The sequence below is a fragment of the Psittacula echo genome, assembly GCF_963264785.1.
Source record: "Psittacula echo genome assembly, chromosome: 25".
Lineage (NCBI taxonomy): Eukaryota > Metazoa > Chordata > Aves > Psittaciformes > Psittacidae > Psittacula > Psittacula echo.
The window spans coordinates 4,491,637-4,506,982 of record NC_137760.1 but is presented as its reverse complement, the minus strand read 5'-3'; the positions used below and the strand labels follow the sequence as shown (position 1 = coordinate 4,506,982).

Below are 15,346 nucleotides of genomic sequence, written 5' to 3'. Positions count from 1 at the left end.
GGGGCCATTGATTGACACCCGTGGGAGAGCGCGCGGCGGGCGGCGCCTCTCTGATTGGCTGCCGGGGGCTCACAAACCCGCGGCGCGGCGCGGCGGGGCCAGACCGGGGCCGGGACCGGGGCGGGAGCGGAGGCAGCGGAGGGGTCGGGGCGGCTCCGAGCGGGAACGGGGGGCTGCGGGCAGGGAGCGGGAGGCCCCGGGCAGGGCGCAGCGGAGGGGCCCCGGCAGCGGGCGGCGCCGTCGGGGCTACCGTCGCGGCGATGGGCAGCGTGCGGGGCGCCGCGCTGCGGGCGCTGGTGTCGGTGGCCGCCGGGCTGCTGGCGTGCGGCGGGGCGAGCGAGTACGACTATGTCAGCTACCAGTCCGACCTGGGCCCTTACCCCGGCGGGCGGTTCTATGCCAAGCCCCACCAGTGCGTGGCCATCCCCGCAGACCTGCGGCTGTGCCACAGCGTGGGCTACGATAAGATGGTGCTGCCCAACCTGCTGGACCACGAGACCATGGCCGAGGTGAAGCATCAGGCGAGCAGCTGGGTGCCGCTGCTCAATAAGAACTGCCACATGGGCACCCAGGTCTTCCTCTGCTCCCTGTTTGCCCCCGTCTGCCTGGACCGGCCGGTGTACCCGTGCCGCTGGCTCTGCGAGGCCGTGCGTGACTCCTGCGAGCCCGTCATGCAGTTCTTTGGCTTCTTCTGGCCCGAGATGCTCAAGTGTGACCAGTTTCCCCAGGATGATGTCTGCATTGCCATGACAGCCCCCAATGCCACCGAGGTCTCCAGGCCCAAAGGTAAGGTGTGAGCGGTGCTGCAGCCCTGCTCCTGGTGCTTGTCTCTGGGTGGATGGGGCAAGTGCTGGCCCAGGAGGGGCTGTGTGGGACTAAAAGGGTCTTGGGGCAGGAGGAGACTCACCTGAACTCTGCTCCTGCAGCCCATGAGGAGGGCAGGATCCCTCTATCCCAGAGCCAGGCCCTGGGGCAGATGGTGCAGGGGCACGGGGGGTGTGTGGCTGCTCTGGTCCCCATAATGGACCAGGGTTCTGATCCTCCATCCTCAGGTGCTGCTGTGCCCTGGCTGTGGTTTCTCTCCCAAGTTGGACTCCTGCTGTTGTTGGCAGCACAAGGATGTTGATGTGTCCCCCTTGTCCCGGAAATCACTGCCTGACCAGGGTCAGTAGTGGCAGTAACACCGGCACAGTGTTGAGCCATCCCTGCTTCCTGAGCAGCCCTGGAGTGAGAGAAGAAGGGGCTGGGAAAAGGGGACATGGTTCTTGTTTGCTCCCACGTGTGGGGCAGGGCTGTTGAGTGCCAGCCTGCCTTGTTTGTGCGAGTTGCAATGAGTGTGGCTCTGCTGAAAACTTGCACAGGAACTGATTATCCCGGTGTCGCTCCGGCATTCCGCATCGGAGCGCTCAGGGAGGGATGTTTGCAGAGGGCTGTAAAAGCGCGATGCTTTCCCGTGTCCAGAGCCCCATTGGAAGGGATGGGCATTCCCGGTTTCACTTGCAGACGCTTGGGCATGGGGGGGACCCGCTCATGGTGCTGAGCGACTGCTGTGGCTTCTGTGCTGTGTCCAGAGCTCATGTGGAGGGGAGGTGGCCCTTTGCAGTGGCCACTTGTGTGCAGTTACCATCACAAAGGCTTCACATTGTGCTCACCCAGCCCGCCGGGGTTATCCCGCTCATCCCAGCGGGACTCATCCTTCAGAATCATGGCACAGAAGGGGAGCAACCTGTTGTGTCTCAGCAGGGGCATGTGGAGGCAATGGGGTGAGATGCGTGTGCCCGTGGCGGGGCTGAGGTTTGGCTGCTGCTCCCTTTGGATCCATCCTCTCCCCCTGCGGCACCGATGCTGGCCTCCTTGCCTTGGCTTGTGCGCGCTAACGCTATGGCTGGAGGAAGCTCTTTGTTTTCCAGGAAGGCTCTAAATTCATCTGTCCCATGTGAACCTAGACCCTTGGTCAAGACCACAGCCGCGGCCTGTGCTGGGGGTACAAAGGTCACTTTTATTCCCTGGGGATTGCAGCCAAGCTGCTCCTTGGGCAGCCGGATCTGAGCTTGCTGAAGAGCTGCGCCTTCCAAGGTCCAAAACACTGTTTGAGCTGCTTGCGGGTCGTTCCTTAAGGTCTGCATTAATCCCCCAAGACCTGGGAACAGGCTTCTAAATAAGCAGCATCTGCAAAGCTTTTCCTTGTGTAGTTTAACTTATTGATCACCTGTCTTGATAGCACCGTTGAGGTGGGGCACTCAGGTGGGACCCCTTTGGTCTTGAGCCCTGGGGTGTGTTTCCTGTTGATTCCGAGAGGCTCAGAACCCAGCAGTGTCCCCCCTTTTCTCTGGGCACTCATAAGAACGAGCCCTTTCACTGGGTTTTTTCCCCCCCATTAACACCTCGAAATTGGAATTTGTCCGTGCCTCTCAAAGAGCTGACCTGCAGAATTCCTTTCTCCTTAAGCACGAGGCGGTAAAGCCTGCAGGCCCACAGGATGCATCAGGGGAGCTGCAGATTAATATAGTATTACACATTCCTTCTCCTGCCCCTGGAGTAAGCTGGCTCTGAAGCCAGGCATTAGAAAATGGTCAGCAGGGAAGAAGCAGGCGAAGGCTGTGCTAGGAGTAGAGGTGTGATGGGGTGTCCCATAGCAGAGAAGCATTTCCCTTCCCCTTGGCATGGGACAGTGTCCCCATGAGCCCTGCAGGCGCATCCATGCCATGGCGAGCGCTGGGTACCATGGCGAGCGCTGGGTACCATGGCACCCCCTGGCACAACAGGGATGCAGCAATGGGATGCGCGCGTGGTGGAGGCTGCTGCTGGGGCATCCACAGGGAAGAGGCTTGTCCGTGGGGAGCAGAGCTTTGGCAGGACGTGGCTGGCAGCCGTGTTTGTGGGAAGGGGATGGATGTGCTGCCCTGTGGATGGCTGCTGGCCCTGCTGCAGCATGGTGGGATCCCTCGGTGCCAGAGCCTTCCTGGGGCTGCTGGAGCAAAGCCTGTGTTCCACCAGGGAACAATGACTCCGAGTTTCCAATTTATTCCTATTTCATTCCTTTGGTTGCCTGGAAAGCTCCTAGGGCGGGCGCAGCGCGGGGTCTGTCTGGCCCGTGCAGGCTCAGCCCCTGTCCTAGTGCGCCCTTTGGCTGCTGAGGCACATGGAAGTGCTTTGCACAATGGGATGTGTGGAGATGAACTGATGCTGGCAGGTACCCGTCTGTTCCCAAGGGTGGTCCCCAGCACGGTCACTAACCCCTGGGGCTGTCGCATCCCCTCTCCCTCTCATCCAATGTGCAGCCTGGGGGGAAGCATCCTGATGCTGATGTTAAATATAGAGCATTGGGGACGTCATCGCATCCCCAAAGCCTGGCTCCTGCCTCTGTCTCTCTGGGTTGAGACGGGTGAACGTGACATTAGGGTCGTGGAAAGGCATTTCCCCAGGAGACAGGCGGCTCTTAGGGATGGAGGCACCAGCTTTTGGGGCCTGCAGACACTGGGGCTATTGGAGGGCCGGTTGCTCTGCATGTGTGATTAATAAAGACGTGGTGCATGACCCCAGGAATTAGCATTTGGCACAGGACACATTGGGAGGGAGGCAAGAGGGGAAGAGCAAGCCACAGAAAACAAATGTCTCGCCTGAAACCCCGTGGGGCATCTGTGGCTGGGGAGGCTCTGCTCTGTAGGTGGCATGGGTCGTGGCTCTGCCCCCTCCCTCTGGGAGAGCTCTGCGGGTCTGGTCCAGCAGCGCTGTGGGTTCTGCTGGATGGGGCGAGCGCTCCGTCTGCACGCAGGGACCTGCAGATGTTTCAGCCCCAAGAATAACTCCCTTGTGTGGGAATGAGCCCTCGTCCTGCTGGACCAGGAGCAGCATCTCCTGGCTCAGTCAACTCATCCTCACAAAGCTGTGCCTCTGGGTGGTCTCTGCTCCACTTGGGGATGGGAGCCTGGAAACGGATCTCAGTGTCTGGGTGATGTGATCCCAATGAAACCTCCTGGGCTGGAAACCATCATCCCAAGGGGATGATGTGGAGGCTCTGCTCCGCTGGAGCCATGGGGCTGTGGGGTGTAGCCAGGCTCAAAACCCAAACAGGAAGATGTCTGCTCGTGGGGTTGTGCTGGAGGAGCTTCTGAAGCAGGGTGTGAGAGCCGTGGGTCCATCACCAACCAGTGCTGCTCTATGGGCTTGCCATGCGGCAATCCCCAGCACTAAAGGGGGAGCCAATCCTGACCTCCCTGCCTGGCTCTGGGGCAGCCCCTCAGCACGAGGGCACCATCCTGCTGCCAGGCAGGGCTTGGGCACCGTGTGCCTGCTTGGCACAGTGTGAGTGGGCTGTGGGCCATGCCCCATGGCGAGCGGCTGCCCTCAGCCGAGTGCCTGGCCCTCAGCACCCCTCTGCTTGCCAGCACTGCCCTCGCTCTTGGCACTGCCTGTGCCTGGCCATGGTGATGCTGGAAAGGGGCTGGCAGGAGGCTCTCCTGACCCACAGCAGGGTGCTGCTCTGGGGGGGCACCCCACGGCAGGCTGGAGGGCAGCAGTATGGCAGCACAGGCAGCCGGTCCCTTGAGCCAGCTCCTCACCACCTCTTCTCTCTTCTTGCCAGGAACAACCGTGTGTCCCCCTTGTGACAACGAGATGAAGTCGGAGGCCATCGTGGAGCATCTGTGTGCCAGCGAGTTCGGTAAGGAGGGATGCTGGGGGCACCGGAGGGATGCTGGATGCTGGACCGCTGTGTCCCTGCGTGCTGTGACCAGCGATGTGGCCGTGCCTGCAGGCAGCACCGTCCTTCCCCGAGGCCAGCGTGCCTCTAGATGTCAGTGTCGGCGCGCATCAGTGGCAGATGGGACAGGGCTGGACGCATCCAGGATGTGTCCGGCTCCTGCAGCCCAGTGCGCCCAGGGATGGGGACAGTGGGGTCCCAGTGCTTGTGCTCCTCCATCACCCATCTGCAGTGCTGAGCATCCCACCTTGCCCCAGTGTGGGATCATGTGCTGATGCAGGGATGCTGTGGGGCCCCTGCTGCAAGCAGGGAACCGAGTGGTGTGGGTCTGGGATTGGGGCAGAAGCGGCAGTGCCTGTTCTTTGGTGGGCTCAGCGGGGTTTGTAACTTAACCCTGCTGCTATATGCATGCAGGACTGATGGGTAGCATGGGCTCTCATTCTGCTTGCTTGGAGGAGTAAAGCAGCTTCCACCAGGCTGTTACTGCTGGGTTTGTCTTTCTCCAAGCGCTGATGTCAAACCTGGGTGTAAAACACCCAAAGCCAAGCTTAAAGAATGCAGAGCTACTCAAAAGCTGTGTCTTAGATGTGTTATGAGCGTGAGTCAGACAATTGTAGGTAAGCAGAACTTCATGTAAAAGCATCGCAGGGACAGTGATTGGCTTTCTGAGATCAAACCCAGAATTAACTGGTTTTGACATCCTTTCTGGGGTATGTAACTTTCCCGGAAGGTTATTAAAGGCATCTTGAACAAGGTATGCATTCCTTGGGGATTAGCACTTGAATATGCCCTGCGCCAGAGCGCGCTGTGCAGACCCGAGCCTGCTCTGCGTGCTGGCGCGTCCCCCTTTCTGCTGGAAAGGAAGTCTCTGCTCTCCTGCGGGTTTGGTATGCAGGGAGCCCTCAGTTCAGCCGGGCCTTTTCCTAACGGGGGAAAGCATCGACGGGAGCACCCATGTAAGAGTTCCCAGGAATGTGCTGGGTAATGGATACGTGAGTGAGCTCGGTGGCTGGGAATGGGGTTTGCTCTTCACCCCACCGTGGGGCTGAGCAGGAGATGAGGTGAACAGGAGCTGCCCCGTTGCATCCCTGGGGAGAGATCAGAGGCAGCTCCGTGCTCTTGGATGGGGTCCCCAGCGGACTTGGGGACCTCTGTTGCTGATGGGTCACCGCGGTACCTGGTGCCTCGCCACATGAGGAGAAAGCTGAGGTGGTGCCCCACTGATGGGCAAGTGCAATACAACTTCAACCACACGCTTGTCGTCAGCCTCTGCTGCTAAATACCCTCCCCGAGCTCCGGGCCAGTTACACAACAGGGAGCAGGGGCCAAACCAGAGGAATTCATGGCCTCGGAGATGCTGAATTGCCCACAGAGCGTGTTGGTTATTGGGAAATATTGTGGTGACAGCATCCAGAGGATGGAAACGTTTCTTGGCAAGCAGTGGGCAGATATAGGGTTACTGGGTACCAGGAGCGGCAAATAGAGGGGAGAGCCCTCACTCTGCCTTCACGATGGGAAGCTGGTTGTGGCTTGGATATGCTGTTGTCACCCAGCTCCTCCCTGCCACCAGACCTGCTCGCATGGGTTTTCACTGATGGAGGCTTTGTTGTGTTCCTCCTTCTGTCACTGTGGTTTTCCTCCCATCCAGGAGGGTCCTGGGTGTGGGTAACAGCTGCTTCCAGATGTGCCCAGGCTGAGAAGCTGGAGCAAGGGAAGAGATGTGATGCAGGTCTTCCCTATGAGGGCAGGCAGTGCAGGATGCTCCTGGGGATGCCCCAGCGTTGGCTTCAGGATGCAAAGCACAGCGCGTGGCCCTCGGATCTTTGTTTAGTTGCTGTCGTGGGGTGGTTTCTCATTGAGAGCTGTTTATTTGGCACTAGAATAAACTCCCAGCCCTTGAGACTGAGGTTTCTCCTGCACATCCACCAAGGCAAACGCTGGCAGTTGACAGGTTACAGACCCTCATCAGAGCCAGGCGTGTAAGGTAAATGTTTAAACTAACGTGTGCTGCGCTGGTCCCTGCAGCAACGTTATTGTGGGGTTTCACTTCTATCCCAGTGATTTGATACAGACGGGACACGAGGAGCACTTTGTCCACCGTGGATGTACCAGGGTGAGAGGTGGCTGCGTAACAGCCCTGGGAGTGATGCTGGTCTGGAGGACAGCGAAGGAAGAGAGCATCCAGCTGTGAGCATGGGGAGACTGGGAGGAAAAGGCACCAGGATAGGGCCTTGGATGGGCTGCTCCGGCAGCATCCTCACAGTAAAGATCTCATCTCCAGCCTGAACTGCCCCTGTTTCAGTCTGAACCCATCACCCCTTGTCCTATCGCTCCGGTCCCTGATGAAGAGCCCCTCCCCAGCATCCTTGTAGCCCCCTTCAGGCACTGGAAGGACCAGTTTAGGGGCACTGGGCTAACTGGAGCTGAGCTTTCGGTGCAGCCCTGGGGGATGCAGGCTGAAGATGCGATCGCCCTCCCATGCCCCGCATCCCCCAGCCTCCCTGTGCTGCAGCCGGGGCTTGTCCCTCCCTCCCTGGCCTGGGCTGGCCCTGGCTTCATTCCTCTCTCTGTTTCTCTTCGTGATGTTATTTATTGTTTCTGCCCTTTCTCTGGGGTCCGGGGGGATCCTGCTCCAGGGCTCTCGCTGCACTGGGGACTGCAGTGCAATCAATACGCGCTGTTTATTTTTCCCCCTGACTGACAGCTCCTTGCCTGCAGCCTTCTCCCGTTACAGCCCTAATGTGTCTTCTGGCAGGCTTCCTCCTTCGGAGTGATTTCTAAAGGAAGGAGCAGCGAGGCTGAAGGAGCAGCAGAGCTTTCCCTTCTCTCGTGTTCCCTCCCCTGCCCCTGAGGTGCTGGAATGGGGCCCCTGCCTATGCAGGCAGGAGAGCAGCAGCAGGGATGATCCCAGGCTGCAGCGTGATGATGAGGAGGGGCTGGAGATGCCTGTGGTGGTGCCTCGGTACAGGGCATCCCTTGGGGATGTGGAGAGGGCACCTGAGTGCTGGGCTTGGGGTCGGCAGCACTCCCTCAGTGTTCCCGGTTTGCCTGGCCTTCCTCTTTCCCTGCGCTGGGAAGCGGGAGCTGGAGGGAGATTGATAGGAATTGTTCCAAGTGATGAAACCCGAGTTGTGCTTTGTCAGGCTGGACCCCAACCAAAGCTCTGCGGGGCCTTTGGTGCTGCTGCTGCCGCCAAGAGGAATTTGAGTCCGAGCGAGCAAACACTTTCATACACACAGACTTGTATTAGCAGGGATAAAAAGGGACATTTTTACATCTCCAGTGCTCCCTGTTCTCTCTGCATTAGGGATAGCAGAGCTCTGGTACCATCTCATACGAGCTGTTTCTCACTGGGGCCCCGTTCCTGGCTTGGTCTAAGGGGGTGCATCACTGCCAGCGGGAGCTGTGGCTGGCGATGGGGCAGCCGCCACTGGAATCAGAATCAACCACATTGATGAAGACCTTTAAGGTCATCACCTCCTCTTCTCCAGACCGAACCCCCCAGGTCCCTCAGCTGTTCCCCATCACACTTTGCTCCAGGCCCTGCACCAGCTCCTCGATGTCTTTCAGCTCCCTCTTGGTATCCGTGGCTGAGGATTGAATCTGTGCGAGCAAGCACATCCTGGGCCCCTGGAAGCAATCCCTGCTCTTCTGCTCAGCGCTGATCAGACCCGGTGTGGCGCAGGGGGAGCGGAGAGGCTGGGGCTCCCCAGGAGGAAGCTGTTTGCTTTGGCAGCTCCCTTGCAGCCCGGAGCCAAGTCTGGATCCATCCCGCCTGAGCCTTCCCCACTGCTGGCAGCGGCGTTCCCAGGGCCGGGGGGATGCCAGGCGAGGCGCATGATGCTCCCCATGCCAAACCCTTTATGCCTTAGGGAGCCAAGGGGCTGCCTCCCGCTGCGGTGGTGGATGAGCTCCTGAGCTGGATGTGCAGGGAATGAGTGTGCCCTCAGGCTGATGTGCAGGAGGATGCCAGAGCTGCGGGTCCAGCCCTGCTGCAGTGATTGTTGTGCCCATAAAGCAGGTCTGAGCTTGGGGAATGCGGCCTGAACAGGGGAGCACAGCGGGGCTGGGAGCAAGGTCACTGGCAATGGGTGAAAACTGAGCAGTGGTTATAATGCCCTTGTTCTGGCTTGTGCGAGTGCTTAGTCCATAGCAAAACCTTGAGCCAGGCTGAGTTTTACCTGGATGGTTGTTATCATAGAATGGATTGGGTTGGAAGGACCTTATGGGCATCACTGGCTTGTGCACAGGGAACAGCTCCTGCAGCATAGGCTCGCCAGACCGTCTTTGTCTCCCATAGGCTTGGAGCTGAGCAGTTTCTCCTCTGCCAGATGGTTTTCTTCCCCTGGTACCAAGGATCTAAACTTGCAGCGATCAGAGCAGAGCAATTTGCAAACAAGCCAGTTTGGAAAGGTCTCTTATGACTGGTATTGAACCATCCCTCCTGTTCTGGCAGCCACTGTGCTTGGAGCCAGAAAGGATAAAGCAATGGAGGTTCACATTGCAGGATGCTGCTGCTGCTGCCCAGTTAATGTCACGGAGCTTAGAGCTGCCTGAAAACAGCCTGCTTCGTTTTCCAGCTCTGTTGCAAACTGATCTGGTTCAGTGTCTTTAGCTCCTTAAAGCTGGAGTCCTTTCTGCTCCTTAAACATCCTCAATTTGGGAGACAGATGGAATGAAAGCTTCGCTCAGGTTTCCACTCCTGGATTGCTTTCTTGTACAGGAGCAGCACAACACGAGAGGGCTCTTGGCAAGCACAAGCAGGTGCTTTTGGCACACGGGCAGGTAAATCCCATTGCTCCATGGCTGAGGGCAGGAGGGTGATGCTGCTGCCTTGGGATTGTCACTGTGCTGACGTTCCCGTCTGGAATGGTGAGCCGAGCTGCTGTCCGGAGAGCAATGTGCGTTCATTGCTCCGGGTTCCAGCAGAACAAGACTTCAAGGAGCGATGCTGCAGGGACCAATCTCCCTGCCAGAGCCACAGGATGCTGCGTGTTGTCTGCTGCACAGGCTCTGAGAGGCAAATGAGAGGGGACAGCAGACAATCCATCACCTCTCCGAGCGCTATTCATCCGCAGCTCTGCACTGAACTCCCAACTGATGGAAATATGTTAGTAATTTTTGGCCACATGTGCTTTTCCCTAAACCCGAGGCAGAGCCAAATGGCGCAGGAGCGATGCTTTAATGTACAACACATTGTCATCGTTTTTCCCATGTACACCAAATTCCTCTCCATGGCCATGGCTGAAGGAACAGCGGGATTTGAGAGGAATTAACTGGGGGAAAAGGCTGAAACCCAAAGAGGAAAGTATTTTTCCATGGAGGATGTAGGTGGAAGGGGCAGGCACGTGGCTGCCTCTGCACTGCTCCCATAGGCACAGCTCTTTGCTGGGGCTTCACTGCTCCAACGTGGAGATGTTCACTGCTTGGAAGCCTATTCCACAGCCACCCAAGGGCCAGGAGTGACTGCAAACAGATGCTTGAGAGGCCAGGTTGACCTTTTAAATGGCCCTTTCAAGAGTCTCCATGCGTAAAGAGCAGGGAAATCACCTTGTCTACTCAGCTAACACTTTGATAGCGAAGAGCATATCCCTGCCTGAGCAAGTCTCCCTCTCAAATAAAAAGCCCTTGGCATGCTTTGGGGAAGGGACATCAGTGTTTTACCTGGTCATGGGGATGGCTTCACTTGTGGCCAGCAGGTCGAGCCATCGCTGGGAGAGGGCATCAGGGGGATGCAGGGGCAAAGGCTTTGTGCCAGTGAGCTGCTCAGGAGTCATTGGTTTTCCCCTTCTCTCTGGCTTCTTTTCCAGCTCTGAAGATGACCATAAAGGAAGTGAAGAAGGAGAACGGGGACAAGATGATCGTCCCGCGCAAGAGGAAGGCTCTGAAGCTGGGCCCCATCCGGAAGAAGAACCTGAAGAAGCTGGTGCTGTACCTGAAGAATGGGGCTGACTGTCCCTGCCATCAACTGGACAACCTCGGCCACTACTTCCTCATCATGGGCCGCCAGGTGAAGACCCAGTACCTGCTGACGGCCATCTACAAGTGGGACAAGAAGAACAAGGAGTTCAAGAAGTTCATGAAGAAGATGAAGTCTCCCGATTGCCCGACGTTTCCGTCTGTCTTCAAGTGATGGGCAATGGGGGAGCCGCTGCCTGGACCTGGCCGAGCCCTCCTGCTCCCTCCCTGTGCTCCTCGGAGCTTCCCTTGCTGACCCCAGGCTCCCACCTCCATGAGTGTGACATGCGCCAGGCGCGGTTCACGCCTGCAGCATCCAGCATCCTGCTGCTGTGCGGATGCGTCCGTTCCTTGAAGCAGCAGCTACCAGGTAAAGAGGGCAAGCAGAGCGGGGCCAGGTTATGTCAGGAGGTGACACGCTTGCAGAAAGGACCCTCGTGACTGTCTTTGTGGCTGCAGGACCGCCCTAAAGTAACTCCTGTTCGAACCGGAGCCTCCCGATTACCCTCACAGTAAGAGTTAATAGTGGACAACCTGTTACGGCCTCTGATAAAACCTCCTCATAGCTAATTGTCCTCACTGTACAAAAGCCCCATTGTAGTCTAAGCCTCCTTAGTTTAAGCCTTAACCCTGGGGTCCTTGTGATGCCGTGATAGAGCTGGACTGGGGAGCCCCCCCCGATGAGCATCTCTTGGGATGTGCCACCGGGATGCCCGCGCTGGCCTCTGCACCCGGCCGAGCCTGGCACCGCGCTGGTCCTGCCCGGTGTGATGGAGCAGCAGCCACGTTCAGCTCAGCATCCCCACATCACCTTCCATGGCGGGGTTCCCATGCACGTGTGGCCTTTGCAGCCCAGGGCCGTGGCCAAGGAGAGCTCGTGTCACTCCCTGACTTCACCAGTGATGCTGTCCTAGTTTCTTCAGGCTGCTGGCAAAACACCAGCTTGCAGAAGGACCAGGCCTTGTCCCTATGGAGCGCCATGGGAAGCGCATCGTCTCCGTCTTTACCTCTTTGCAGTTGCTGTGGGAGCTCTCAGTTTCCAGGTTTTTATCTCTTTGATGTGTGACAACTTGGCTTTGTGTCAGTCTGGGTTTGGGCCTTTTTTTTTTCCCCCTAATCAAAATGTCATGTTAGCATGAGGTCAAATAGTTTATGAAAGACAAGGAATATTGGATCCAAATGATTACATTTATCGACCAAGCTGAAATTCATTATTCTGTTAATTGGACGAGTTCTCTTTTCCACAGACCCCTCTTGCTCCACATTAATTTTGCTGTCCTCCTTCCATTCACTGTTCTCATCAATCACAATTGCTCTTTAAGCGGATGAGTCTCTTGCCATCTGAGGTAGCCCTATTGTATTGCAGTTAAGTGAAATAACAAACCCTCGGTTTTGAGGTTTCAGCCCACCCCGCTCAAAGCTGGTGAATCCATTATTCCCGAGCTCGGGAGTGCTCTTTGTTCCCCACGTGGGAATAAACAGAGCCATGGACTCGATGGTAGAAGAATTCCATGAAGGAGCCAAGCGCACTGCGGAGCCACGTTTCGCAGCGAGCAGAGATGGGTTTAGGACCGGAGCTCTGTAGCAGCTCTCACTCGGCTGTCTTAGGCCACCACTTGTAGTAGCGTTGTTTGATGCAAATTAATCATTGTAGATAACGTGCTTTATCAGTGAATTAAAGGAATTAACAAACCACGGGCTTCCACATCACAGATTGATGAGGTGCAGTCGTGGGGAAGGCGGACAGATCCAGCCTGGTCCCACAGCTCAGCTCAGCTGGAAGGATGGTTATCCTGGAGCATCCTTGGCAACAGCACCCGGATCCTCCTCCCATTGGCTTTGCTTCCACAGCTGAAGAGGAACTGGGTGTGAATGAGGGATGCTGAACCCTTCCATAGTGCTGGGGCTTTATGCTGCCACCCAGGCTGCTGGTAGGTGTCCTGCTGGGACCTCTGGCAACCTGCTGTTGATTTACTGCATTGAAAACACACACTTCAGCAGGAAGCAGCCAACCAAAGACCAAACCACGTCCCATGCACGTGGAGCCCCTTCCAGCCTATGCCAGGCCTTGGATGCAGCAAGTGGGTGACGTGATAGTGCAGTGGCCTCTGGCACAGAGCATGGAAGGGTTGGGTGTGAGTTTCTTAATGCCACTGGTGCTTTCCTCTGCACAAGCAGCTCAGAAACAATCAGTTCCTTCAAATGCCCCTCTCACTGTGTGTGTTTGCCTTTGAGAAACCAATTGGAGCTGCTGGGGAGGTTGGGATGTGGTATTCCAGACACAGGGATACCTGGAAAGTGATTTTGCCATTCTCTTGCCAAAGTGCTCCATAACTTGGCATCTGCTTCCATTGGGTCAACCGGGCATTGCTCCCTTTCCCCCTGGGCTCTTTTGGTACATAGAGGCTTTTGGTATCAATAGCAGCACTCAAAGGAAAGCGTTTCATGTACTATTGTGGTGTAAGCCGTTCTGGTGCCTTTACGGTCTGTTCTGATGTACCTTTAAAATAGTTCATTTAGAAAAGTGTGGCAGATGAGCAGGCAAAACCCGGTGGTTATTGAGTTCACAGGAGTCCATAAACCCCATGGTGATGGACAGTGCTGTGGGTACCCTCCTGATGCACAGATAACGGGGTGATACTGCCAAAGCCCCTGAGCCAGAAACAGCATCCTGTGTACCTCGGTGTGTCAGTGCATCTGAGACCTTCTGGTCATGGGGAAGGGAAGATGCTTTCTGTTGTCTGAGCCTCCAGCTCCTCCATGATCCATCCTTGCTGTTAGAGCCATTGCCAGGAGGCATTTGCCATGCAGCATCGTGCCTCTGGAGAGGTCTGGGGGATGCGAGAGGTGTGCGGGCAGCTTGTGCAGGGCTGGGATCAAGGGGGGCCCCATGGCTCAGAGCTGTGTTTCCATGGGGTAACACCGTGTTCTGCCACTGCTGCGTGGCTGTGCAGGGACCGTGGTGCAGGGTGCTTTGCTTTGGTTGCATCCAGAAGGGAGGCAGGGGCTTGGGTGAGGTGATGGGAAGGCAGGTTCCCACTCGCCCTGCCAAGCAGGACCAATGTGTGGGACATCAGTGCAGGCAGCAGGGGAGGAGGCTCATGTGGCCATGGGCAGCATCCCTGCTCCCATAACACAACCGGTCCCTACATACGCACATTGGGAATAAAAGGGGCGAGGGGCTGGATGTGCTTGGCAGAGCTCTGCTCAGATTTAAGGGCTTTGCTTGCCTCATCCATGTCAGAGATGTGAGAACAGCTCAAGGTGCATACAAACTATCTCTTGAAGGGCAAATACTCGAAATGGGATTGTGATGGAGCATGTAGAAGCTGGTAAGGAGCGGACACAAAGTGCCTCAATGCAGGCACAAGCCTGTGAGCAGAGCAAGAAGATCTTGGTGTCTTGGGAACCTCTTGCACGAGCACAACGCCTGCTGCAGCAGAGCACTGCTAGCCTTTCTCACAGTGTATTTAGATGACGAAATCTGTACTTGATTGCTCTACTTTGTTTTAAACTTGTGGTTGATATAAACACATTATGGCTTCTGTTTGCTCTCTCCTGTGATGGGAACAAGAAACCTCTCAATAAAATGCCTTTTTTTCTTTGAAAGTTGTTTTTATTGTTCCCTTTTCGGCATCGAGGGCATTACTCATCCCATGTGGTGCTGACATCCCAGTGCATCGCCTCCTTGTGAGCATCTTGCCACTGCTGCCTAGCAAGGGATGATGTAAAGGTTTAGGTATTAGTTCCACAATGCTGGAGATAGAAAGGTCTGCTCTCAAATTACTACTGCTTGATTACAGCAGTTTATCTATGTAGTTGTTCCCCACTACATATCCCTGTTGTACCCCAACCAGCTGAAGCTCACACTGATGCAAAGATGGGAAAGCAGCAGGCAGTACTGCCTGCAGGGATTGCCTTCCTCCCATCTCCGGGATGCAAGGAGAGGAGCTTCCTGGAGCACTGCCCTCTTTGGCCTGGCTTCAGCTCCCAGGTTATCTTGATCCAAGTCATTTCCCCACCCATCAGGAGTGAATGGCCAAGGGGTGGGAATGGTCCCAGGTGAGGTTTGATAACCAGCAGGCTCTTCCTGCAGTGCTTTTGGCCACAGGCCCTGGCTGCAGCAGTGTCCTCACTGCAGGTAAGGTCAGGGCTGCTGCTCCCAGCTCAGAGCTGGTGTCTGGGGTGGCTTGATGTTGGGGTGAAGGCTGGCTCTTTGCGTTGTGCTTTGGTGTTGGGTGTTGGGTAGTTACTAACCAAAGCATCAGGTAGGGCTGGAGAGATGCAGGGAGCTCCTCCGTGTATGTACTGGAATCTTCCAAGCTCAGTTCCTTTATGGGCTTTTAGTAGCATCTCTCTCGAGCAGGGAACTGGCAATTCTTGATGTGTTTTGAGGCCATGTGAAAAGCAAGACTCGCCGTTAACTGCTGCATGTGGGTGCCTTTGCTGTCCTTGTGTTTGCTGGGTTACTCTCTGGTGAGAAAAGTCCATTGAAGCCTGCACTGTGGGCATTGTGAACTATGGGGAATGCTCGTGCAGGGCTTTGTAGAAGGGCAGGGAGGTATTTACTGAAACCCAAAAGCATCAGAGGCTGCTTGATTCAGAGCTTGGGTGTCTGTGCTTAGCAGAGAGGCTGATGTTTGTGCACTTCATGGCTGTGTTTTACATCCGAAATCAGTTCCAATA

General features: G+C 56.3%; 1 protein-coding gene across 1 annotated transcript; it reads left to right on the top strand.

Moving 5' to 3' along the window:
* Positions 1-260: 260 nt before the first annotated feature.
* SFRP1 (secreted frizzled related protein 1) lies at positions 261-10,835 on the top strand (the record flags this gene model as incomplete). The annotated part of the gene is made up of 3 exons (XM_080634617.1): positions 261-786; positions 4,586-4,663; positions 10,513-10,835. 3 exons carry the CDS (start codon positions 261-263, stop codon positions 10,833-10,835), a joined length of 927 nt encoding a protein of 308 aa, XP_080490743.1.
* Between the last annotated feature and the right edge of the window lie 4,511 nt (positions 10,836-15,346).